General features: G+C 44.4%; 1 protein-coding gene across 2 annotated transcripts in view; it reads right to left on the bottom strand.

Moving 5' to 3' along the window:
* Positions 1-27,233, bottom strand: part of FAM114A2 (family with sequence similarity 114 member A2) — a 63,389-nt gene that overhangs the window by 11,770 nt on the left and 24,386 nt on the right. For both annotated transcript variants that reach the window (XR_008843132.1, XM_056516829.1), the window contains exons 8-12: positions 27,100-27,220; positions 22,531-22,610; positions 19,032-19,133; positions 4,816-4,952; positions 4,141-4,213 (exon numbers count right to left, since the gene is read on the bottom strand). Coding sequence is in view for 1 of the 2 variants with exons in the window: in XM_056516829.1 (XP_056372804.1) it covers positions 4,141-4,213; positions 4,816-4,952; positions 19,032-19,133; positions 22,531-22,610; positions 27,100-27,220 (513 nt within the window). In the remaining variant the exon portion in view is untranslated. The remainder of the gene's footprint in view (positions 1-4,140; positions 4,214-4,815; positions 4,953-19,031; positions 19,134-22,530; positions 22,611-27,099; positions 27,221-27,233) is intronic.

The raw sequence follows: 27,233 nt of genomic DNA, 5'->3' as shown, positions 1-27,233 counted from the left end.
CCATCGGGAGAGAATCGCCAGTTGAAGGGGGCGGTAATGAAACTGGGCAAAAGGTACGGCCTCCATAGTTGCCACCATCCGACCCAGGACTTCCATAAAAGTGCGGATGGAGACTGATACCTGGGTCCGAAGGGAGAGGACCCCCAACCGAAGCGCCAGACGTTTGTCCGGCGGAAGATGAATTCGGGCAGAGGCCGTGTCGAAGTGAAGTCCCAGGAAGGTTAGAGACTGAGTAGGATGGAGGACTGACTTGTCCTGGTTGACCATCCACCCGAAGTGAGTCAGAGTGTGGAGAGTGACGTCCAGATTCTCCAGAGTCTGGGCTCTGGTTGGAGCCTTGATGAGAGGGTCGTCCAGATTCCCCTCGACCGGCGCAAGGACCTTTGTAAAGACCCGAGGAGCCGTGGCTAGACTGAAAGGGAGGGCTACGAATTGAAAGTGCCCCTCCGGAACAGCAAAGCGGAGGTACCGATGATGGCCCGGAAATATTGGCACATGGAGGCAGGCATCCTTGATGTCCACCGATGAAAGGAACTCCCCTTGTTCCAGGGACACCACCACCGAACGGAGAGGTTCCATTCGGAAGTGGCGGATGAGAAGAAGATGGTTGAGACGCTTGAGGTCCAAAATTGGGCGCACAGAACCGTCCTTCTTGGGGACCACAAAAAGATTTGAATAGAAACCCCAAAACCGTTCCCCTGGAGGAACAGGAACAATAACCCCCTGGAGAAGCAGAGACTGGAGAGCCGCTCAAAACTGCTTGGAGTCCGACTTCTAAGACGCGCGAGCCCGGAACGAGGGAGCCTTCTTGTCCCGCGAGGGCGCCTGGCCGGACCCTTTGTTGGAGCCAGAGGTCCGAAAGGACTGAAAGGAGAAGGACCTCCTTTGGGAAGTAGGGCGAGTCTTGTTTTGAGGTAACAAGGAACTCTTACCTCCCGTTGCCTCGGAGATAATCTCATCAAGGCGTTTGCCAAAAAGACGGCCACCCATAAAGCGAAGCTCAGTGAGAGACCTTTTGGAAGCGGCATCCGCATTCCAAGCTTTAAGCCACATAGAGTGGCGGAGAGCCGCTAGGTGACCCACAGCAAAGGCAGAACAACGGGCTGCCTGCATGGAGGCTGCACACAGAAAATCCCCAGCTTTAGAGCATTGGAGAGCCAGAGCAGATAGATCGTCCGGGGGGGTCCCGCTAAGATATCCTGATGGAGCTTTTGGCACCACTCAGGCCCTTGGACACCCATGTCGAGGCGAAGATGGGAAGAAGAGAAGAGCCAGCTGCTTCAGTGGCAAACTTCGCTAAGGATTCCACCTTCTTGTCCGTGGGATCCTTGAAGGCAGCGGCATCTGCCAGAGGCAGTGTAGTCGCCTTAGAGATCCGGGAAATTGGTGGATCCACTGAGGGAGGGGAAATCACCTTAGTGACAAAGACCTTGTCAAATGGATAACGTTCTTGAATTGTCTTAATTGCCGGGAACCTCTTGTCTGGATGTTTCCATGCGGTTTCCAGAATGTCGTCAAAGTCAGCGTGAGAGCTGAACTTTTGAGGTGCTGGCTTAGCACGATGAAAGGATACTCCTGGATTGACATCCAAAGATCCTGGGTCCTCTAAGTGAAAGGTGTCTCTTAGGGCTGTCACCAAAGAGTTCACCGTTGCAACTGAGTCCGGCCGGTCCTCTGAGTCAGATGCCGGCTCGGAAGCCTCATCCACCAGGGGAATGAGAATGAGTAGAGGCAGTCCTGGAGGGGGGCGACACTGACCGAGTACGCGGCTCTGGCGTGGCAGAGCAGCGGATCCGAGAACGTCCTCTGGAGGAGCGATGTTTGTGTCCAGATGACAGGGGGGGGCGGGACCCACAAGGGGAACGCTCACGTCTATCTGAAGACTCATTGGAAGAGTCAGACGAGGCACCCCTAGGACGCTTGTGAGAGCGTGAAGTATGTGGAGACGAGGAGCGGACCCTTCCAGAGGTCCTGCGCAGGGAAGAACCCTTCAAGGCGGACACCACTTCCCGGGAGGCCTCAGCCACCGAGCGGGAGACTTGGGTCAAGTCAGCCATATACTGGGACAGGGAAGAAACCCAGGCTGGTGGAGCGGCTGAATCCACCGGGACCGAAGGGGCATCAGGGGGTACCAGGGGGTCTGGAGGAGCAGTGGAGCAGGCAGGGCAAGTGGGCTCAGCAGAGCCAGACATCTTGTTATTACAGTGCTTACAGAGACAGTAAGTCACTGAAGTTCCAGGTCTCTGTTTAGAGGGAGGAACAGCTCTGGGTACGGACATAATGTGGGGAAAAAAAAGGGAGATAGGAACTTTCTCACCCTAGTCTGTGTCCCCTGTCAGCTGCAGTGAGGGAACTCGCTCCGTGCAGCTAGAGAGAGTGAAACAGGCCAGCCAATAGGAAGAGAGGGGCGTGCCTGAAGCAAGGCACTAAGTAACTGACCCCCTTCCTACTGAAAATCGCGCCCACGGCGCTGATTGGAGGCTGCTTCGCACCTCTGAGCGCTCCCAGCCCTGTGGGCAGAGCTACAGACCGGCTGAAGAGAACTGTCATGGCGCCCGCTCCTTGTCCCGAGCGCACCTGTCGTCCGCTTGTGCGCTCGGGGGAATAGAGCGGGCGGCCAAGCGCCGGCAGAGACTGCCGGAGAAAAGAAAGTAAGCCGGTGCAGAAGTGCCCGGTTCATAGCAGCGCCGCTGGCTGTCAGCCGCGTATGAGGCGCTGCCGGGAAAGTGAAAGTAAGCCGGCGCTGAGAGCGCCCGGCCCGGAACAGCGCCACGGCTGACAGCCGCATATAAGGCGCTGTGGACGAAGTAACACCAAGTACACACATAAGTGAAGTGCCGGGAATAAGGCGCTGTGGACGTAGTCGCACCAAGCACACACACATAAGTGAAGTGCCCCATATAAGATGTCCCTTCAGGTGCCACTGCTCCCCCAAAATAAAATGTAGCCCCTGTAAGCCAGCCCCAAAACCTGAAGGTGGGCCAAAACAGGGGGTCTCCAGAGGTTGCGAGTCCGTACCTATGGAGAAAAAGGGGAAATTACTTACCTCAGTCAGAAGAACTTACCTAATGGAGTCTTCAGTGAAGTCTTCAGTCAGCTTTAGTTACCTGCATCACGCCTGGCTGCTATGCGCAAGCGAGGCGAGCAGGGAAATAGGGGGACCCGGACCCATGAGGTACCAACCCAAGCGCTGACCGTTGGCGAGGGGGGGTTAACAGCGCATATACGCAATGTCTGTGCCCCCTTACTCACAATGGGGAAACGGGGAAAAGCAGTCCCTGAGTCCCCACCTGAAAACAGAAAAGAAAAGGAATAAAAAACTAACACATCCCTAACTAGGAAAACAAAAAAATCAGAAGACCTGGTCTGGAGCAATCCAGACCACGTCCACCTCCTTCAGACACTAAGCTTAAACTGACTAGCTCAGAGCCTGAAGGCGGGTGTATCCTGCTGGGAGGAGCTGACTTTTTTTTTTTTTATTACCATAGTGTCACACCTCCTAGAGACAGCAAGATACACCCACTGTCTGTGTCCCCCAATGGAGCCGATAGAGAAATAACCGTTCAACTAACTTAACTGAAGTATATACATATACAATTAAGCGTAAAAGACAAACAGGGAGCTTTCCATGGAAACCATTAAAGTCCTTGCTACTCTCTCCTAGCCTTTAGTGGCAAAATTTAAAAAGGGTTGTCCCAACAGGCTTACCCCCTATTAGGGTATATGTACATCGATGAGAGATTTATGCGCTTGTTCATGCTCCCTTTATAAGATAACAAACAAAAAATAGATATTCCAGACAACCCCCAATCAATTTGTTACGTATACTCCAAAATGGTACCACCAAACAAAGTGATGGCATATCCTAGCAATGGCCCTACCTAAAGATTTGCACTAACTTTTAAAGATATGAATACAATTTTAAAAGGGTTAAAAATACAAAAGCTTAAGTCTGCCATCTAGTGGTCAGTGTACAGTATTAGAAAATTCTAGAAATACAAGAGGAGAGTGAAGAGTGGACCATATTTGTGTGTGTGTGTGTATATATATATATATATATATATATATATATATATATATATATATCACATAGTAAAATATATAATAAAGCCTTTGTCCTGAGTGCTGATAAGTACTTACCCCTGCGGTAGTCAGGAGCGTGGTCATCCTCTTTGAAAGCTGTGATAGATCCTTGCACAGTGCTACAGTCATTCTGGCAAAGAGAAAGTTGATAACATAAAAAAAAAATGTATAACACTAATAATTTATATATATTTATTAGGGTGTGGAAGAAAAGTGTGTGTCAGAGATCCCCACTTGGGAATTCCTCCCAGATCGGGCAGCTGCTAAAAATTGTAGAATACCCAGATATGTTCATGCAATACATAGACTTCAAAGGGTATGATATGATGCTTCATTTAGCACTAGATACTGCTGTATATAGCTGCACTCTAGGTCTTTTGCTTTAGGCTTCTAGGTTCTTTTGCATTAGCTTGTTTTCCAAGCTGTGGCTTTTCAAGACAATACCTCCCATCACGATATACTGCTTAACACTATCAGGGAGAGATTTATCAAAACCTGTCGAGAGAAAAAGTTGCTGAGTTGCCCATAGTAACCAGTCCAATCATATTGCTTCTTTCATTTTTGACAAGGCCTCTGATTGGTTGCTATAGGCAATTCAGCAACTTTTCCTCTGGACAGGTTTTGATAAATCTCCCTCTATAAGTTCATCAGTCAATGACTGCGGTAAATCTAGACTTCAGGATGCCCTGAGCTGACAGAAATGACTGATATAGAGACAGATTTAACACTTACTTTGAGAGGGCAGTGCCCCTTGACAATGCTGGTACTTGCTTGTCACCATGCAGAATCAAAGCGGCAGTCTTGTGGAAGACTTCTATGGCGCAGGCTGTGAGCTCAGCAAGGCTCCGGATGGCAAGCGCATGGATATCCTGGCAAAAGAGAAAGATAATACAGTGTTACTGTCATGGAAAATTTTTCATATGTCATACAGACATGTGAAAAGTTAAGGTCGGTCGAGGTCTGGGTGTTCAGACTCCCACTGATCCCTAGAAAGAGACAGGAGACGTGCTCAGCTAAGTGGTTCTTTCTTCTTTGCCTGCAGGAGATAGTCTCCATAGCCATACCTGTATACATATACAAAAATGAGTTTTATGTGTTTTTAAAAGCCAAAATGTATTATTTCACAAAACAATATTACCATGGTAGATGCTATATTACAATTCAAAAATGAAGGCTAGTGCAATACATAGGAAACTTGTGGTCTGCTAACAGTATAATGCAGCTATACCATTACTCAAATGATGCAAACAGTTATCATTACAAAAGTGCTTTTAGTGCTGGGTAAATATAAAAGTCATAGGCACACTCTGCCCCCCAAGTATAGTAACACAAGTGCATGAATAGTATCGCTAGTAATGCTGGGTGCTGCTATAGCTGCATATCATACTTAACAAAGCTCACCCATTGTAACTGCAGGACCACGCTCCTTCACCCCTACGTACATTTCGATACTTCTTTGTCAAGAGGATCTAACTACTGGACCCACTGCTCCTCTTTTATAACTCACCTAATTATCCGGGATTGAAGACAGCCAGCCTCCATGATCAGTGGCGTGCGCGCACTGACTCACCGGAACTACCTGCTGCCCCACTTCCTGCATCACAGAGCTAGTGCGCAGATTCAGCGTTGTTATTCCGACACAACACAGAGGCTGGCGATGTTGTTATTGTATATACAAAGTGCAAAATAATTATTCTAACCCCATACTATGCTGTGACCCTCTTGTGTGACTATAACCCCTATTGATTCAATGCAATATACATATGTTCATTGCATCGTGATACAATATTAAAACAGTGATACATAAAATATATCTATATTAAATACAGTGCATGCAATTAGCAAGCTTCCGATTATTCAAAAAAATGCATATACATTACAATCCAGTGTATAATTATTACAAAATCTACATACATAAATCTCTAATTAGAGTAAATACAAATACATTAATAATATTAGTGCCATAGCGCATAAAAATCCCCCATATACAGTGGTCCCTCAACATACGATAGTAATCCGTTCCAAATGGACCATCGTTTGTTGAAACCATCGTATGTTGAGGGATCTGTGCAATGTAAAGTATAGGACAGTGGTTAACAACCTGTCCGGGCATGCTGGGAGTTGTAGTCTTGCAACATCTGGAGGTCCGCAGGTTGAAGACCACTGGTATTAAAAGGTTGTACTCACCTGTACCCGCCGCTCCGGGCTGTCACCGCTCGCCCTGGATGTCTCCGTCGATCGCTGTCGCCACGTCCCCGTGATGCCCCCGACGCTCCTGCAAGGCCTCTGCTTCCCTGGCATCCTCGCTCTCCGTCGCCGCCATAACGTCGTTACGCATGCCGCTCCTATTGGATGACGGGACGGCGTGCGCAGCGATGTGATGACGTTGGAGGAGAGCGCCAACGATGCAGGGGATCCCGAAGAGGACGCGCCGGAGCCCCGAGGACAGGTAACTTATCATCAGCGGACCACACGGGGCACCGTAAACGGCTATCCGGTGGCAGCTGAAGCAGTCAGCGCTGCCGGATAGCCGTTTATGCGGCCCAGACATACAAAAGCATCGTATGTTGATGCTGCCTTCAACATGCGATGGCCTCTGAGAGGCCATCGTATCTTGAAATGATCGTATGTCGGGGTCATCATAGGTCGGGGGGGGGGTCACTATACATAATTACTCCCCTAGAAAAATATATGTGCATATATACACATTATTATTATTATTTTTACACAGCATAGTGGGCAGCTACATTCTCAGATCTTCCGTGCACATGAAATGGTAACATCAGAGAATAAGAAATATACTCAAGTCTCCAGGTTTCAATACAACAAAAAATATAGAGAATAAAGAAAAATGTTAAAATCAATGCATGTTAAAAACCTACAGGTGGATATGACACTACTACCTAATAATACATATTCTACAAAAAGGGAGCAAAACTCAATTGCTCGTTGAGGCCATGTGGAACCATCGTACCTAATATCACAATCCACCAAGATTCTTTTTGGGCTAAGGTGCATTTGAGATTTCCTCCTCGTATGCCCCCTTGGATCTTCTCTATCCCTCTAATTTGTAGGCACTTAGGATCACATCCATATTTAATTTTAAAGTGACGGGGAAGTGTTTTTAATCCTGCCATATCATCCACATTTTTAGCCGCCAAGATGTCTCTCACATGCTCTTTGGTTCGAACCCGTAATTATCTTGACGTAAATATTACATACATTTTTGAGCAGCCATATGTGGCATAATATATCATATGTGTACAGCTACATGATATATATTGTCGAATGGAGAATTCTCATGAGCCATCAGCTGTTTTAAAATTCTTACTTCGAATGATATTAGCACATGCCAAACACTCCCCACAGGGATAACATTCCACTCTGGGATGGCTGTCACTGAAGGGCTGAGGAACTTTTGGGACATAGTGGCTTTTGACAAAAAGAGCTTTTAAGTTTTTACCCTGTCTAGCCGTCATAGGTATTCGATCTGGGATTTGGGAGGCCAAAAAGTAGATTTTTTATGCTTACCGTAAAATCTCTCTCTCTCGGAGGATCCATTGGAGGCTTGACACTAGGCAACAAGAAAAGCCGGCCTCTCCCAGCAGGGTATACTCGCCCACAGGCTCCTGAACTAATCAGTTTAGTCCCAGCGCAGTAGGAGAGGACCAAAAGGCAAGAAAAAAAACAGTAACTGTCCTAGGAAAGCACAGAATTAAAAATTTACTGAAAACACCCTCAGACAGGTAACCGAACCAGGAACACCAGAATAAATGGGTGGGTGCCGTGTCCCCCAATGGATCCTCCGAGATTTTACGGTAAGCATAAAAAATCTACTTTTTACTTTTTACTACGGCTCCATTAGGGGACACAGACTGTGGGATGTACCAAAGCAGTCCCTGGGGTGGGTAAAAGTTTTTTTTTTACTTAGGTGGAAGGCTGGACCACAGCCACTGCAACACCTTGCGACCCAGACTAGCATAAGCAGATGCAAAGGTATGTACCCAGTAGAATTTTGTAAAAGTGTGTACAGATGACCAGGTGGCCGCCTTCCAAATTTACAAGGCTGAAGCCCTGTTGTGGAGAGCCCAGGAGGCTCCGACAGAACGAGTGGAATGAGCTGAGATCCTGAAATGAGGAGTCTTCCCCTTGCAGTGGTATGATTCCGAAAAGGCAGAACGGATCCACCGTGAAATGGTTGCCTTTGAAGCAGGAAGCCCCTTACGACGACCCTCCGTAAGCACAAAGGAGTAACACTGGCGAAAGGAAGAAGTGACTGAGAGGTAAATCCAAACAGCCCGTACCACATCAAGCCCATGGAGCAAACATTCCCTGGGATGAGAAGGAGCAGGACAAAAAGACGGAAGGACGATGTCCTCATTTAGATGAAAGGCGGATACCACCTTAGGTAAAAAGGACGAGAGGGCTGCCAGCTCCGAAACCCTCCTTATAGAAGTGACCGTAATGAGGAAGGCCACTTTCCTGGAAAGGAGACAAAGAGAAATGTCCCTGCAAGGCACTGAGAACCAGATTTAGATCCCAAGGGAGAGTAGGGTATCTGTAAGGCGGGGCCCCATGAGCCACACTTTGTAGAAGAGTCCAGATGTGAGGATCAGATGCCAGGGGATGCTGAGAGAGAATGGAAAGAGCTGAAACTTGTCCCTTAAGGGAACTGAGAGTTAAGCCCTGACTGTAAAAAGGAAAGAAGTAATGGGAGAGAGAATGTAACTGATCTGAGGAAGGGAGGGATCCTCCCGAAATGCGTAATCTAATTTGCCTCATCCTTCTCACAAGAGTCAGCTGCGCCGATTTCAAGGTTTTTTTTCCTGCCTTACTTCTACTGACTGGAGAAGAGAAGTGAGATTCACACCAACGAAAATTAGACCGCCAAGTATGGTGGTAAATCTTTGCAGAGGAGGGCTTGCACGCCTTGATCATAGTGCAAACTACTTGGGGAGAGAACCCCCTGGCCCTAAGAACCGCGGTGTTAACCGCTATGCCGTCAAATGCAACAAAATTTAATTGGGGTGGCAAAGGGGACCCTGAGAGAGCAGGTCGGGACAAACTGTGAGGCACAGTAGCACGTCGTCCACTAAACAAACCACCTTGGCGTACCACGCCCGCCTGGGCCAGTCTGGAGGCACAAGAATGGCGGGAACGCCCTTCGCTTTGAGCTTCCTCAAGACCCTGGGAAGGAGAGGAAGAGGAGAGAAGACATAAAGGACGGCAAAGTGTGACCAGGGAATCAATAGGTTGTCCATGGCTAGGGCCAAGGGATCTCGGGACTTCGCCACAAAGCGAGGAACTTTAAGGTTGTGGCGGGACGCAAACAGGTCCACGTCCAGGGTGCCCCAGAGGTTGCAGATTTCCGCAAACACCTATGGATGAAGAGACCACTCGCCGGGGTCTGCCTCCCAATTTTTCTCCCCTGGTATGTGAATTGCAGAGATGGAGGGAACTCTGAACTCCGCCCAGAGAAGGGTCTTGGAGACCTCAGCCATTGCCGATGAACATGCGTGTGCTGGCCTGGCGATTGACATATGCCACAGCTGTGGAAACGAACAGGACTGTCCTGGAGAAGACGCTCCCAATGGCAGAGGCAAAGGTAGAGTGCCTTGAGTTTCAGGATGTTGATGGGGAGAAGAGCTTCCTGGGAGGACCAAAGGCCCTGGACCATCCGGTCCCTGAAAACTCCTCCCCAACCACTGAGACTGGCATCCGTCGTGATGACCTGCCAGTGGAGGGGCAGAAAAGATCGCCCCAGATAGAGAAGAGGGGACCGAAGCTACCACAGGAGGGAGTGGCGAGTCCTGGAAGGAAGAATGATCCTGTGATCGAGGGATGGTGGAGACTTGTCCCACCAGGACAGAAGAGAAATTTGAAGAGGGCGATAATGAAACTGGGCAAAAGGAACGGCTTCCATGGCCGTCACCATCGACCCAGGACTTCCATGCAGAACTGAATGGAAACTAGAACAGGACACCGGAGAATTCGAACTCCTGATAATAGGGCAAGGCGCTTGTCCAGTGGAAGCCGAATCCGGGCAGATGCCGTACGCTCAAATATGAAAAAGAGAAACAGTGAATCAAAGCACAACAATGTGCTGTTACACCTTACAGCCAATGAGATTTTCGTAAGATAAGATTGTGCTCATGTTCGGGTGTTTTACTATGAGCACAACACCATGTAGCACCTGTAACCCAAACAGTAGGGAGAATTCCGGGAGTGTTGCCAGCACAAACCAGTCCTGGAAGGATCCTGGATGGTCTAATATAAGCAGAATGCAGTGGCCGTAACAACGGTAGGAAAACAGGTGCACTCAGGTGCTCTCCTCGGGATAGCTGGTCATCCACTCTGTGAAATGGAATGGACGCGGTATAATACTATAACAAACAATTTATTGTTCAAAATAATGGACAATGCTTACAAGGGGTTTGACCCCTCTTCATCAGGTCCTGTGATTGGATACAAAAAAGTGACATTATTTATATACACTAAAAGCCGCAAAAATCCCAAGGTTTGGGGCTTATAAAATAAAAATGGTTATCAAAATCCATAAATATTAAATACATGAAATAAATACAACTGTAATAAAAACCAAGTAACAAATATAATAATGAAATGTGTTAAAAACATGTTTTACAGTAATGTTCATAGGATATTGATGTAACACACAGTTCCTTATACTAGAAGATAAACCATGAATGTTGTTGGCACCTTAGTAAAGTGAATACAAATGACCTAGTTGGGAATGCCGACAGGCTAGATGTCTTGACTAGAGATGAGCGAACTTACAGTAAATTCGATTCGTCACGAACTTCTCGGCTCGGCAGTTGATGACTTATCCTGCATAAATTAGTTCAGCTTTCAGGTGCTCCGGTGGGCTGGAAAAGGTGGATACAGTCCTAGGAAAGAGTCTCCTAGGACTGTATCCATCTTTTCCAGCCCACGGGAGCACCTGAAAGCTGAACTAATTTATTCAGCATAAGTCATCAACTGCCGAGCCGAGAAGTTTGTGACTAATCTAATTTACTGTAAGTTCGCTCATCTCTAGTCTTGACAGCTAAGTGCAGCAAAGCAGAACCAGAAGGGTTCAGCTAAGTATGGGAGACCGGTGGTGTAAATGTCATTAGCAATAAACAGAATATTAATGCTTGATATGGGATTAGTGTTTAGAGGATAGTATTATTTTTATGTTCCAAAAGTATTATGGTTTGCCTGTGTTAATAGATAGTGATATAAAAAGAAAAACAAAAAGCTGTTATGTAATATCATTGGGAATATTTTATATTTTGTATTAGACTTATTGATAGTAGACCTGTGAACTGTGTCCGATGGCACCATAAGATATATGGCTTTCAGATTAATTTATAAAACATACTCATATATAAATAACATGCAGCTGTCGGGATAAATTGCTTGTGGCATTTGTCTCTGGATATCCTATAGTTCTCTGGATGTAAAACAGGTTAACATCTTTGCTCTGGAATATTCTTGAACTCTTATTTGGCTGGAAAGAGAATAGGAAGAGAACACCAGAGAACACCTTGCACTCTACTTGTCGAAATTGTTTCTAGGGGGGTTTAGATTGCACTGCGCATATTGAGAGGTCTGAATCAACTTAGTGGCCTCATTCAGACCATAGGGCTGTAATGATTTCAAGCAATATATCCAATACATTTCTTTTTTCGCAAGTGCTTCAAACTGGTTTGTAATATGTGCTGGAATGTAGTCTCTGGGCATGTTGGTGAGCACATTTTCTACCCCTTTGTGTTTGGTGGTAACATGTCGGTACAGACATCAAACCCTTCTTTGATCTATGCTGATTTAACCTCTGATGTAATTTTTAGGAAGTCCACCCTACGTATTGTTGCCCACAGCAGCAATTGATCAGATATATTACAAACCTAGATTGACAGGTCATGTGAAATTTGACAGTAAAAGTTTTGCCGGTGTGTGTGCTAGAGAACTGAGTACTGCAATTTTTTATAGCATAGACATCTCTTCTTCTGGCATTTATAGAGCCGATTTATAAGTGTGGTTTCTGTTGACTCTGATTTGTCTGTTATTAGTTTTTTTAAGCGGCTTGGTGCAATAATATTCTTCAGGGATGGTGCTCTCCTGAATGTCAGTCTAGGTTTGGGGGGGTTCTAAGTCTTTTAGATAAGGATCACATTTCAAAAGACTCCAATGCTTTTTCAAGATGTTTTTAATGCTTTGATGTGCCACTGAGTATGTCGTAATAAAGTACTTAGCTGATTGAGTTGTTTCTTTCTTGTTTGCAATTTGTTCTTGTTTTTCTTTTTCAGGTATAGTGGTCTTGACAGGACTGGACAGTGGACTGGATCTCTGGAAGGATGACAGACATTCATCTTGGGTAAGTATACTCGCTTTTTGATTGGCGTTCTGACCTACATTTCTGGGGTATCCTTTAGCAACAAAAGATTTTTTAAGATTTTAGCTTGTTCTGAAAAAGTGTTCTCATCAGTGCAATTTTTTCTAACTCTTCGAAACTGGCCACAGGGTATGTTTTCTTTCCACTTAAAATAGTGGCCGCTCAAAAATAATATTAGAATCAACCGCTTTAAAAAATGTGTAAGTTGTTATTTTGTCATCTTGATGGGAAATTAGGAGGTCCAGAAACTCTATTGCGGTGTCTGAGAAGTTGGGGATTAAAGGTAATTCCCCAGTTGATTTCCTGGATTAGTGTCTGGATTTGTTCGGTGGTTCCTTTCCAGAGCAAAAAAGGTCGTCTATATACCTTTTGTAGACTACCGCATGCTCTTTGAAAATAATATTATTTACTATGAATTTTTCTTCGAAGCTGCCCATAAAAAGGTTCGCATAAGAGGGATCAACCCTTGTCCCCATGGCCGTCCCTCTCAAACAGTTTATCAAAAATCCTGCTCCTGAAATACCATCTGAACAAACAACTTTTTTGCTAAACTGTTTGAATTTTTTACGTACAATGGGGTGACCTTTCAACAAGTAAGAGGGACGGCCTTGGGGACAAGGGTCGCTCCCTCTTTCGTGAGACTTTTTATGGACTCATAGTCAATAATATTTTTCAAGAGCATGTGGTAGTCTACAAAAGGTATATAGACGACCTGTCTTTGCTACCAGACACTAATCCAGGAGATCAATGCTTACAACTGGGGAATTACCTTAATCCCCAATTTCTCAGACACCGCAATAGAGTTTCTGACCTCCTAATTTGCCATCAAGATGACAAAATAACAACTTCTACATTTTTTAAAGCTGTTGATTCTAATAGTTATGATAGTGGCTGCTCAAGAACGGAACATAAGTGGAAAAAGAACATATCCAATGGCCAGTTTCGAACAGTTAGAAAAAATTACACTGATGAGATCACTTTTTCAGAACAGGCTAAAATCTTTAAAAAATCCTTTTGCTGCTAAAGGATACCCCAGAACTCTAGTTGAGAATGCCTATCAAATAGCGAGTATACTTACCAAAGATGAATGCATGTCATCCTTCCCAAGATCCAGTCCACTGTCCAGTCCTGTCGAGACCACTATACCTGAAAAAGAAAAACAAGAACAAATTGCAAACAAGAAAGAAACAACTCAATCAGCTAAGTATAATACTAACTTTATAACGACATACTCTGTGGGACATCAAAGCATTAAAAACATCTTGAAAAAGCATTGGAGTCTTTTGAAATGTGATCCTTATCTGAAAGACTTAGTACCTCCCAAACCTAGACTGACATTCAGGAGAGCACCATCCCTGAAGAATATTATTGCACCAAGCTGCTTAAAAAGACTAATAACAGACAAATCAGAGTCAACAGAAACCACACTTATAAAAGGGGTCAAAAAAGGTTTGTAATATATGTGATCAATTGCTGCTGTGGGAAACAATACGTAGGGTGGACTTCCTAAAAATTACAGAGGTTAAATCAGCATAGATCCACGAAGGGTTTGATGTTCCATAGTCTGTGCCGAAATGTTACCACCAAACACAAAGGGGTAGAAAATGTGCTCACCATCATGCCCAGAGACTACATTCCAGCACATTTTACAAACCGGTTTGAAGCACTTGCGAAAAAAGAAATGTATTCGATATATTGCTTGAAGTCATTACAGCCCTATGGTCTGAATGAGGCCACTGAGTTGATTCATTAAGAAAGGTCAGACCTCTCAATATGCGCAGTGCAATCTAAACCCCTTACTAGAAACAATTTAGACAAGTCGAGTGCAAGGTGTTCTCTTGTGGTCTTCCTATTCTCTTTCCAGCCAAATAAGAGTTCAAGAATATCCCAGAGCAAAGAGGTTAACCTGTTTTACATCCAGAGAGCTATAGGATATCCAGAGACAAATGCCACAAGCAATTTATCCTGACAGCTGCAAGTTATTATAACATACGAGTATGTTTTATAAAAATTAATCTGAAAGCCATATATGTTATGGTGCCATCGGGCACAGTTCATAGGTCTACTACCAATAAGTCTAATATAAAATACTCCCAATGATATTAAATAACAGCTTCTGGTTCTTCTAATATTCCTATCTATTAACACAGGAAAACATAATACTTTTGGAACATAAAAATAATACTATCCTCTGAACACAAATCCCATATCAAGCATTAATATTCTGTTTACTGCTAATGACATTTACACCAACGGTCTCCCATAGTTAGCTGAACCCTTCTGGTTCTGCTTTGCTGCACTTAGGCTAGATGTCTTGACAGCTGTCGGCATTCCCTGCTAGGTCATTTGTATTCACTTTACTAAGGTGCCGACAACATTCATGGTTTATCTTCTAGTATAAGGAACCGTGTGTTACATCAATATCCTATGAACATTACTGTAAAACATGTTTTTAACACATATTATATTTGTTACTTGATTTTATCACAGTTACATTTATTGCATGTCTTTTATATTTACGGGTTTTGATAATTTTTATTTTATAAGCCCCGAACCTTGTGATTTTCGTGGCTTTTTTTTGTGTATAAATGATGTCACTTTTGTATCCAATCACTGGACCTGATGAAGAGGGGGTCCAACCCCTTGAAATGTGTTGTCCTTCATTTTGTACAATAAATCGTTTGTTATCGTATTATACCGGGTCCGTTCTATTTCACCGAGTGGATGCTCCGCTATACAGATGAGAGCGCCTGACTGCACCTGTTTTCCTACAGTTGTTACTGCCACTGCATTCTATCCTGTGAGGGTGCCGGTCTGGTCGCCCTACTCGAGCAATAGGACCAGAAGGAGGTCGACTTCCTTCTGGAGTCGGTACCACGAGATTTATTATGTGGTAATAAGGAGCTCTTACCTCCAGTCGCCTCTGACATAATCTCATCCAGACGTTTTCCAAAAAGTCGAGACCCAGTAAACGGAAGCTCAGTGAGATTTCTTGGAAGCGCAATCAGCGTCCCAGGCCTTAAGCCACATGGAACAATGAAGTGCCACTAGATTACCTATGGCAAAAGCAGTGCAACGGGCTGACTGCCTGGTAGCAGAGCACAAACAGTCTCCAGCATTGGAGAGTTGAAGTGCAAGATCCGCCAAATTTTCCGAAGGGGCCCCGGACAAAATGCCCTGGTGGAGTTGAGAAGTCCAGACAGAAAGGGCTTTTGACACCCAAGCAGAAGCGAAGGTAGGAAGTAAAGATGAACCTGCTGCTTCAAAAGGCGAATTTTGCCAGATTTTCAATCCTCTTGTCCGCCGAGTCCTTAAAGGATGCTGCATACGCCAAAGGCAATGTATTCGCCTTTGACAGGTGGGAAACCGGAGAATCCATAGTTGGTGGAGATGTCCATCTTGCAATGAGGTCCTGGGCAAAAAGGAAACCGTGCTTGTACCTTCTTAGTCTCTTGAAAGCGCTTGTCAGGACGCTTCCATGCTGTTTCCAGTAAGGTGCCATGAGAGCTGAAAACCTTAGGAGAAGGACAGGAGCGGTGAAAGGAAACTTCTGGAGCTGGGTGTGAAGTTTGTGGGTCCTCTAGGTGAAATGTGTCCCTGATGGCCGAGACCAAGTTGTCTACCAGGTCGGACGTGTCGGTTCGGTCCTTTGAGTCAGAGGCAGAACCTGACGCCTCATCTTCCAGTTCCCCAAGAGAGTGGGAACGGGTGGAGGCAGCCTTAGATGAAGGCGAAACAGACCTGGTAAGCAGATCTGAAGACCTAGGACGGCAACCAGGAGAGTGGCCCTTAGAAGAAGAGGGGCGTTTTTGGGGTGCAGGGGAAGAGGAGCGAGACCTATGAGGAGAGCGCCTATTCCGGCTTCCGGACTCTGGAGACGAGCCAGAGGAGAAACCCCTAGGGCGCTTGTGAGAGCGCCTAACATAAGGAGGAGAGCGGGCCTCCCTGGAGGGCTGGCGTAAGGAAGACCTCTCCAAAGCAGTCACCAAGGAACAGGAGGCCTGCGTCAAGTCGGAAATAGACTTAGAGAGGGAAGACATCCATTCCGGAGGGAGAGCAGAGCCCACAGGTTCTGGTTGAACATCCTGGGAAGATCCACCAGGAGGGCTGGGGCACGCAGTGGTGCAAGAAGGACAAGTGGGTTCAGCAGAACCACAAGGCATATTAGTTTTGCAGCCCACACAGGCATAATAGGTGACCAGGGCTGCGGGGACCTGTCTGGGCGGGGGGGGGGGGGGGGGCAGTTCTGGGTTCGGACATAGTGCAAGCAAAAGTAAAAATGGAGCAGTCTCCAATGTCTGTGTCACTCAGGAAGAGAGGAAGCAGGCTGTGTGAAGAAAAGCCTGTCCTCAGGAGAGAAGAGAGAGAGAGAGAGGGAGGGCTAGCCCAATGAAAAGGAGGGGGCAGGACCAGCACTAGCCAGGTCCTCATGTCCCCTGCAGCACATGCACCACGCTGATAGGTAGTTAACCAAAACCCCCAATACGCATGCTGAAGCGCTATAGGGCCGGAATCCCTGCCAGCGGGGAGTGGGCGGAGCTGAACTCTGTGAGGAAAACGTGAGAAAGGAGAGCTGTCGGCCGTTTGCGAATTTAGAATCCTGAGAAGGGGTAGAAACCTGAAAAGAAAGGGAAAGAAATACTCTCCTTGTCCTTAGAAAACGTACCTAATTAAGTCTTCAGTCAGCTAGTAAACACCTGCATCATGCTGGGGTATTTCCGTACTCAGGAGAAATTGCGTTACAAATTTTGGGGGTCTTGTTTCCCTTTTTCCTTTGTGAAAATGAAAAGTATGGGGCAACACCAGCATGTTAGTGTAAAAAATTACATTTTTTTTAGACTAACATGCTGGTGTAGACCCCAATTTTTCATTTTCATAAGGGGTCAAAAGGACGAATGGCCCCACAAAATTTGTAACAACTTCTCCTGAGTACGGAAATACCCCATATGTGGCCCTAAAATGTTGCAGTGAAATACAACAGGGCTCCGAGGTGAGAGAGCACCATGCGCATTTGAGACCTAAATTAGGGATTTGCGTAGGGCCGGACACGGAAGCAAGCGTTCCACTTGCCTCCGCCGCCAAAAATACCCTACGACAGTGTTTCCCAAACAAGGTGCCTCCAGCTGTTGCAAAACTCCCAGCATGCCTGGACAGTCAATGGCCGTCCGGCAATGCCGGCAGTTGTTTTGCAACAGCTGGAGGCTCTGTTGTGGAAATGCTGCTGTATGGAACGTTTTTTATTTTAATTGGGGGGTGGGGGTAAATGTGTAAGGGTGTATATGTAGTGTTTTACTTTTTATTTGTGGTAGTGTAGTGTAGCTAGTCTTTTTAGGGTACATTCACACGGGCGGGGGTTTACAGTGAGTTTCCCGCTGGGAGTTTGAGTTGCGGCGGAAAATTTGACGCAGCTCAAACTTGCATTGGAAAACTCACAGTAATCCCCCGCCCATGTGAATGTACCCTGTACATTCACATTGTGGGTGGGTTTACGGGTGCAAACCTCCAGCTGTTGCAAAACTACAACACCCACCACGTACTGACAGCCTTTTGCTGCTGGGCATGCTGGGAGTTGCAGTTTTGCAAGGAGGGCCACAGTTTAGAGACCGCTGCACAGTGATTTCCAAACTGTGGCCCTCCAGATCTAGCAAAACTAAAAATCCCAGCATGCCCAGACAGCAAATGGCTGTCTTAGCATGCTGGGAGTTATAGTTTTGCAACAGCTGGAGGCATACAACTACAACTCCCAGCATGCCCAGACATCCATTTGCAGCTGGGCATGCTGGGAGTTGTAGTTTTTCAACATCTGGAGGACCACAGTTTGGAAACCACTGTGTAGTGGTTTCCAAACTGTGGCCCTCCAGATGCTACAAAACTACAACTCCCAGCATGCCCAGACTGTCTGGACATGCTGGGAGTTGTAGTTTTGCAACTTGCAAGGGGGAGGGCACTTACCCCCGGCATCGTGGACGCCACCACCGGACCTCCTGACACCCGCTGCTCTCTTTAATCCCGCCACGCACCCGCCACACCTGCACACCAGATCGCTGATCGGGTTAATCAAATGCGGTCCCGTGGTGTCGGACGGGAGTGGACTTTAGCTAATTAACCTGATCAGCGCCGCGGGAGCGCGCACTTAATGAACGCCATATATACGGCGGAATGCATGAAGGTATCGCGTTATCCGCCATATATATACACATCGTTCTGCGTGAAGGGGTTAATGTCTCCTTGATGTTATGATACGTGGGGTTAAAAAAAAAAAAAACACACACACGACCTAAAAGACTGGCCCCTTATGAATAGGACACACAGGAATCAGAAGGAGAAGCATTTTAACCACGCCTCAAAATAAGCAGCATTAGAAATTGTCTGGCAGCCGATTATCACTGTTCCAACTATAAGAATAACCTGCTCTTTATCACTATTCATCAGGACTTGCCAAAAAAAAAAAAAATCTCTCATTAACTTCACGGGGGGAAAACTATAATTTAATGAAAAAAAATAATAAATAAAACACTGCAATTATGACTAGATCCAATACTGTCACTTTTACCTCTACAGTGGATTTCCTCGATGGATCAGCCTTATCCTCCTCTCCTGTTGCTTTCTCCTCCTCTTCCACTTTAATCATCCACTTATAAGCCGCTTTTCGTGCCTGAAATGCCAAGAGATGTCAGTGAGCGAAAGTAATTACTGGAAGGAGAAATCCATAAATGGGTTATCTCAGGAAACCGGCCAGCAGCCCAGAAAGTCAACGCTGCGATAAGAGATTAACATTGCCACGCTGCAGAAAAAGTCCCAGTATGATACAGAGTACACATAAGATGAATAGCCTTATAACAATAACTATAGGGAGAGTTATAGATCACCGTCACATAGTGCTCATACAGCATCTCTTATACACCAATAGCAGTAATCAAGGATTACCGCCACATAGTGCTCATGTATAGACTCTAGAAGAACACTGATATTGGTGTATAAGAGCACTATTTGGCAGTAATCTTTAAATCTCAATACTATAGAGAATTAAAGATAACTTCCACATAGTGCTCATGTATGGCATCTCCTATACACCAATATCAGTGTTCTTTTAGAGAATTGAAGACTACCGCCACATAGTGCTCATTTGTGGCATAACCTATACACAAATATCAGTGTTCTTTTAGAGAATTGAAGATTACCGTCACATAGTGCTCATGTATGGCTTCTCTCATTTTTTATAAAACCAAGGTTTATGCCACATACAGTGGGGCAAAAAAGTATTTAGTCAGCCACCAATTGTGCAAGTTCTGCCACTTAAAAAGATGAGAGGCCTGTAATTTTCATCATACGTATACCTCAACTATGAGAGACATAATGAGAAAAAAAATCCATAAAATCACATTGTCTGATTTTTAAAGAATTTATTTGCAACTTATGGTGGGAAATAAGTATTTGGTCACCAACAAACAAGCAAGATTTCTGGTTCTCACAGACCTGTAACTTCTTTTTTAAGAGTCTCCTCTTTCCTCCACTCGTTACCTGTATTAATGGTACCTGGTTGAACTTGTTATCAGTATAAAATACACCTGTCCACAACCTCAAACAGTCAAAGAGCTGTCGAAGGACACCAGAAACAAAATTGTAGACCTGCACCAGGCTGGGAAGACTGAATCTGCAATAGGCAAGCAGCTTGGTGTGCGGTGCATTATCAGATTATCTGCAAGGTAATTGCCGATACCGATAACGTCCAAAATTGTGAATATCGGCAAATACCGATAATCGGTCGATCCCTATACAAGATCACTGATAATCTCCCTCGATTTGGGGCTCCACGCAAGATCTCCCCCGTGGTGTCAAAATGATCACAAGAAAATTCCAGAACCACACGGGGGGAATCTAGTGAATGACCTGCAGAGAGCTGGCACCAAAGTAACAAAGGCTACCATCAGTAATACACTACGCCGCCAGGGACTCAAATCATGCAGTGCCAGACGTGTCCCCCTGCTTAAGCCAGTACATGTCCGGGCCCGTCTGAAGTTTGCTAGAGAGCATTTGGATGATCCAGAAGAGGATTGGAAGAATGTCATATGGTCAGATGAAACCAAAGTAGAACTTTTTTGGTAAAAACTCAACTCGTCATGTTTGAAGGAGAAAGAATGCTGAGTTGCATCCAAAGAACACCATGTTTTTCTGCTAAGGGACCAGGACGACTGATCCATTTAAAGGAAAGAATGAATGGGGCCATGTATCATGAGATTTTGAGTAAAAACCTCCTTCCATCAGCAAGGGCATTGAAGATGAAACATGGCTGGGTCTTTCAGCAAGACAATGATCCCAAACACACTGCCCAAGCAATGAAGGACTGGCTTTGTAAGAAGCATTTCAAGGTCCTGGAGTGGCCTAGCCAGTCTCCAGATCTCAACCCCATAGAAAACCTTTGGAGGGAGTTGAAAGTCCGTGTTTCCCAGTGATAGTCCCAAAACATTACTGCTCTAGAGGAAATCTGCATGGAATGGGCCAAAATACCAGCAACAGTGTGTGAAAACCTTGTGAAGACTTACAGAAAACGTTTGACCTCTGTCATTGCCAACAAATGGTATATAACAAAGTATTGAGATTAACTTTTGTTATTGACCAAATACTTATTTTCCACCAAAATTTGCAAATACATTCTTTAAAAATCAGACAATGTGATTTTATGGATTTTTTTTCTCATTATGTCTCATAGTTGAGGTATACCTATGATGAAAATTACAGTCTTCTATTATCTTCTTAAGTGGGAGCACAATTGGTGGCTGACTAAATACTTTTTTCCCCCCACTGTATACACAAATATCCATTTAAAAAAAATAAATAATTGACCACCACCACCACATAGTGCTCATCATGTATTGCATCACTTATACATTAAAGGGGTATTCCAGGCAAAAACTTTTTTTTATATATATCAACTGGCTCCGGAAAGTTAAACAGATTTGTAAATTACTTCTATTAAAAAAATCTTAATCCTTCCAATAGTTATTAGCTTCTGAAGTTTTCTGTCTAACTGCTCAATGATGATGTCATGGGAGCTGTGCATGATGGGAGAATATCCCTTGCATGATGGGAGAATATGCCCATAGGAGCTGGACAGCTCCTGGGACGTGAGTCATCAGAAAGCAGTTAGACAGAAAACAGCAACTCAACTTCAGAAGCTAATAACTATTGGAAGGATTAAGATTTTTCAATAGAAGTAATTTACAAATCTGTTTAACTTTCCGGAGCCAGTTGATATATAAAAAAAAAAGTTTTCGCCTGGAATACCCCTTTAATCTTAGTATTTTCAAAGAGAATCAAGTATCACCGCCACATACTGCTCATGTACGGAAACTCTTACACACTAATCTCAGTATTGTTATAGAGACTCATTGATCATGAACACATATTGCTCATGTATGAAATCTCCTATTCTGTAATCTTAGTATTCTTCAAAGATTGCAGCCACTCAGGGCTCATGTATTACATCTTATCTACTTATCTTAACATTATCGGAGAGAATCAAGGATCACTGCCATGTAGAGTATAAAGATAAGATTTAGATTTATAAGTATTTACAAAAACTGACATCTCCGGAACGCTGCAAAATCCTCTTCAGGGTATATTCACACATACAAGATCCTGCGCAGATTTGATGCGCAGGATTTGTAATTTGGATATTTACCCTTAAAGGAGATATGCAGTGTAACACACTTATCCCCTATCTTCAGGATAAGGGATAAGTGTTTGATCGCGTGCGGGGGGGGGGGGGGGGGGTCAGAACGATGGGATCCCCGTAAACTCAGCCTTTGGCTGTCCAGGCATGCTGGTTGTTGTAGTTTTGCAACAGCTGGAGACACCCTGGTTGGGAAACACTGATCTAATGTGTATGAGGACTGACAGGGCTTACATTGCTGGGACCAAAGGGTGAGGTATGTTGAAATCCAACATACCCAATCCTGGCATCACATATTGGGGGCTGTCAGGCTGTATAGTTTGCATAGTAGAAAACTGGGCATACTGTCATTGTGTTATCAGACTGAACATATACTCACATTTGTCAGCTTCTCGGGCCTCACAGAGATCTGCAACTCATTAAACAGGGACGATATTTCCTCAACAAAATCCTCATCAGCTGAAAAAAGAAAGATCACACTTCACCGACAGGTCAGATCTCCACCTATGACTAATGGCACTCTCTCTATACAGTGGTCCCTCAAGTTACAATATTAATTGGTTCCAGGACGACCATTGTATGTTGAAATCATCATATGTTGAGACCAGAACTCTATGAAAATCTGGTAATTGGTTCTGAAGCCACCAAAATGTTATCCAAAAATAGATAAAAGTGAGGATTAAAGGTAAATAAGTAGATAACGAATATAGATAAAGCAAGTCCTTACATATAAAAGTAAGAAAGATCTGCTGGGAGCTGTAAATCACTGTCTATTTCAGTGTTTCCCAACCAGGTGCCTCCAGCTGTTGAAAAACTACAACTCCCAGCATGCCCGGACAGCCAAAGGCTGGGAGTTGTAGTTTTGCAACAGCTGGAGGCAACCTCTTTGGGAAACACTGGTCTATGTAGAGGACAGAAGCTTCTTCAGGGTCCTGTTCAGAACATGCAATGTCCTAAAAAAAGGAAAATGGAGCCGCCCTCACAAGATGCCCAAAGGAGAAGCCAACCCTGCACAGGTAAAGAGTACAGAACATGTAATACCTCCCTGTACTGTAGGGGGCGCTACCAGACATCAGTCAGTGCATACACTTTAGGAATACAGGGGTTTTACCAGTGAAATATCCATTCTGATTGGTCGGGTCTTCCAGCCATTGACACATTTCGCAGATTCCATAGCATTGTATGTTGAGTCTGGTTTCAAGTTACAATGGTCCAGAAAAGACAATTGTATGTTGAAACTATTGTATGTTGAGGCCATTGTAAGTTGAGGGATCACTGTACAGTTGCAAATATTCTTTATATGTCTACACATTTGGGAGTTTTTATTTTTAATTCTTCCCATGCATCTAAAAATAATAAATAATTCACTTTGTAAACAGTCGCGATTAATAATCTCCATTTGTTTTGTGCTCATAGCTCTTATGCAGACCTATGTGTTTCTACGGTAACAGACTACAAACAAACGCTGTGCTGTCTGACCCTGAAACTGTATTTTTTCACCTTTCTCCTACTTCCCATTAGCTACTTAACCAAGAAGCAGAGAGCAGGTGCATGGTAATATAACATCAGGATTAGACTACACAGTATGCTAGTAGACCGTTGCCATGGAAACACTCACATAGATCTGCATATTATCGGTAAACATATAATGATCGGAGATTTGTAATGAAGGCTATTGAAAGAGAACTATCATGCAGAAAAACCAAAGGATAGGGGATAAGTTTTAGATCACAGGGGGTTCGACTGCTGGGACCCCCCACAATCTCCTGCATGGGATGCCGACTCTGCCGGGAACGGGGCATCAACCCTCGCACAAAGCACGCCATCTCCAGCTCATCCATAGAGATACCAGGGGCTGTGTCAGCCACCAAGGATACGTTTTTCTACATGATACAGTGCAAGGAATCAAAGAAAACAACATTATTGCAAAGCTGAACCTTCCATTTAAATTAATTTTACATCTTTTAACCAATTAGTGTATATAAATTATTGTACTGTATCTCTTAAAATCCGGTATCATGTTGCGTCAACCTAAAGACGACGTTTCAGCGAGGATGTTTCGGTCATAAAAAATATAGATGTGTATAAAATCCTCTTGCTGCAACTACAATCTCATGCTAAATAATCCTTCGACTCTGAAGCTGATGCATTTTCTAACACGCTGAGGGTCAAGCAAGAGGTGGAATATGAGGAAAATAAAAGCAAAAACAGACCAAGTCAGTGAGTGGTGGCCTGCTTTGATCTAATATTAACTCTCCACTACAGAAGCCTCACACTGTCTGTTCATCGTGTTTAGCTGCCTGATAAATCCCACAACATGGCCGCGGATGTTTGATCCTCCTACGCAGCCGCAAAGTTATTCCTACCGCAGCCTGGAAAACTATTTCCTAGATATCTCTGATGTATACGGAGAACTTGTTACAACAAAACGTCACAAGGGCAAGGTCTTTATAAATCATCATCACATAATTGATATTTTCACAGATTTTTTTTGGGGTTAAAAAAAAAAAAAAATTTAAAAAACTATCACATTTTTCTTTCTTACGTCAGGTTGCAAAAAAATTCTGAATCAGTGTCTGGAAGCATCTAAAATGTAATGTTATTTCAGGTGAATTTTCAGTGAGTGAGGGTGATATCCAGAACGGGGCCCCATCTTTTATCCTGAGTGTGCTGGTCCCCATCTTCTGAGACAAACTGGTTTCTGGAGTGACAGCCTGCTCCGCCAATCACCAGCTGAGGCAGGGCATCACTGCAGCCAGTATCTAGGGCAGTGGTCTTCAACCTGCGGACTTCCAGATATTGCAAAACTACAACTACAACTCGTAGTTTTGCAACATCTGGAGGTCCTCAGGTTGAAGACCACTGATCTAGCAGTTACAAGATACAGCTAACATCTGCTGCCTATATGCAGTGACCACTAATATGACATGAAAAGACATATGGACGGTCACTAAGGAGTTACAGGAGAACTGTAGTGCAATATAAAACTTATCCCGTATGCAAAGGATAGGGGATAAGTTTTCGATCGCGGGTGGACCGCTGGACCCCTCGCGATCTCCTGTACGGGGCCGCGGCAGTGTGCTGGAAGGGGGCGTTCCGTCCCTGCATGACACGGCGGCCGACACGCCCCCCAATGTATCCCATGTCTGCCGGGGCTTCCAGCTGGGGATGGCACGGCACTTCCTGCAGACTGTCGCAGCCCCGTACAGGAGATCGTGGGGGGCCCCAGCAGTCGGATCTGTAACTTATCTATAGGGGATAAGCTATATTGCACTACTGTTCTCCTTTAAGCTGACAGCACACGTGGATGTGTAGCTTAGTACCACTAATGATGTGAATTCTGTACATCAGCCCATTTTGAATTATATTTTTACAAGCTCTTTATAAGTTGTCAATACATGTCAGGACATTTAGAGCATTTTTTGTCTTTCTAAACTAAAGCTGCTTTTACATTTTTGAGGTATTTGTGTTTAGTTTTCAATTTCTTCTCTTATGTATTGTACCCACACAAAATATATATAGGTTTTTCTCGTGACATTTTGTACTTTATATTAGTAGTACATTTTTGTTGATCCATGCAGCATTTTTTGTGAAAAACTTTTTTTAAAAATTGAAAAATATCTGGCTTTTTTTATTGTGTTCACTGTGCTGTATCTTTATTATGTGGGTCAGTACAATCATGGTAATACCCAATTTATATGGCTTTTTATGTTCTTTTTTCTTTTTCCCAACAAAATCCTTTTTTCCCTTTGTGTTGCCATGTTCCGGTAGCCATAACTTTTAAATTTTTTTGTCTGACCGCATTGTGCGAGGTCTTATTTTTTGGAAGACTAGCTGTATTTTTTATTGGTACCATTTTTGTGATACATGCTACATTTTCATAATTTTAATTTGACACCAAAGTTAGTGATTCTTGTGTTTTTTTGTTGTTTTTTTCACGGTGTTCACTGAGCGGGATAAATAACAGTATCGCTTCATAGTAAGTCATTATAACGTGGCAATTCCTATTATGTATAGGCTTTTATTTTCTATAATACTGGGTCTGATTGGGAATGGGGCATTTACTTTTATATACGTTTTTTTACACTTTTTATTAATAACATTTTTAGATATTTTACTTTTTACCTGTAATAAACATGCTGCAGTAAATCTGTACTGTAGCACAGTATAACTGTCAGTACTGCACTGACATTGAGCCTATGGCTGGACCTCACAGGCTGTCGTACTAGGCAGCGACCTCATAGGCTGCCGTACTAGGCAGACAGGAGGCCATCAGTTGGCCTCCTGCTGCCATGGTAACCAATGAGACCCCGTGATCACTTCACAGGGTCCCGGTTGGGGAACAGGGAAAGCCCCCTCCCCCTGTCAATTCAATAGATGCCGTGATAAGTACTGATCATGGCATCTAAAGGGTTAATGCTGTTGAAACCAGCATGATCCCAGCAGCTGCGGCGGGCATTAGACAAATGTCAGATGAATCGATTCAGCAGGACCATAGTGATACAAAAGTGGGCAATACTGCCCCCTGGATGGCACTGGAATGCCATAAGGGGAGGAGGGGGGGGGGGAATAAAAAAGTAAAAAGAAACAATAAGAACATTTGGAAACTGTTTGTGCATGTTTCATCTGTTTTACTGATCGGGCAATGTGTTAATACAGCTCTCTACCCACCAAAAGACAGGACAGTAATTCTTGGGGAGGGGTGCTAAAAAAAGGGGCCAATAGGCCAAATAAGTTTGGGAACCTCTGATCTACCCTTTCTCAAGGTCTATGGAAAGAAGCATTAATGCTTTCAACTTCAGCTTTTCACTAGATTTCTCCTTTAAAACGGCAAAGTTTATAATAAAGAGAGTATTGAGGTCTATAAATACACGCCAGAAAAGCTGCTACAATAGACATAAAATGAGAGGTAATATTACATGTAGAGGATATAAAGATGAGTCGCTACCTTTCTCCACCTCTTCATCATCATCAAACTCTTCCATTGAGAATACATCCTTCAGGGACTCCAGTTCCTGCTTAAGTTCTGCCCGTTCTTCTCCTGATAGGGCCCCAATAATGGACTTCACCTAAGGGGCAAAT

The sequence above is a fragment of the Hyla sarda genome, chromosome 4 (genome assembly GCF_029499605.1).
Source record: "Hyla sarda isolate aHylSar1 chromosome 4, aHylSar1.hap1, whole genome shotgun sequence".
NCBI lineage: Eukaryota > Metazoa > Chordata > Amphibia > Anura > Hylidae > Hyla > Hyla sarda.
Note: the sequence above shows the minus strand (reverse complement) of the source record. Positions and strands in the feature narration are given on the sequence as shown.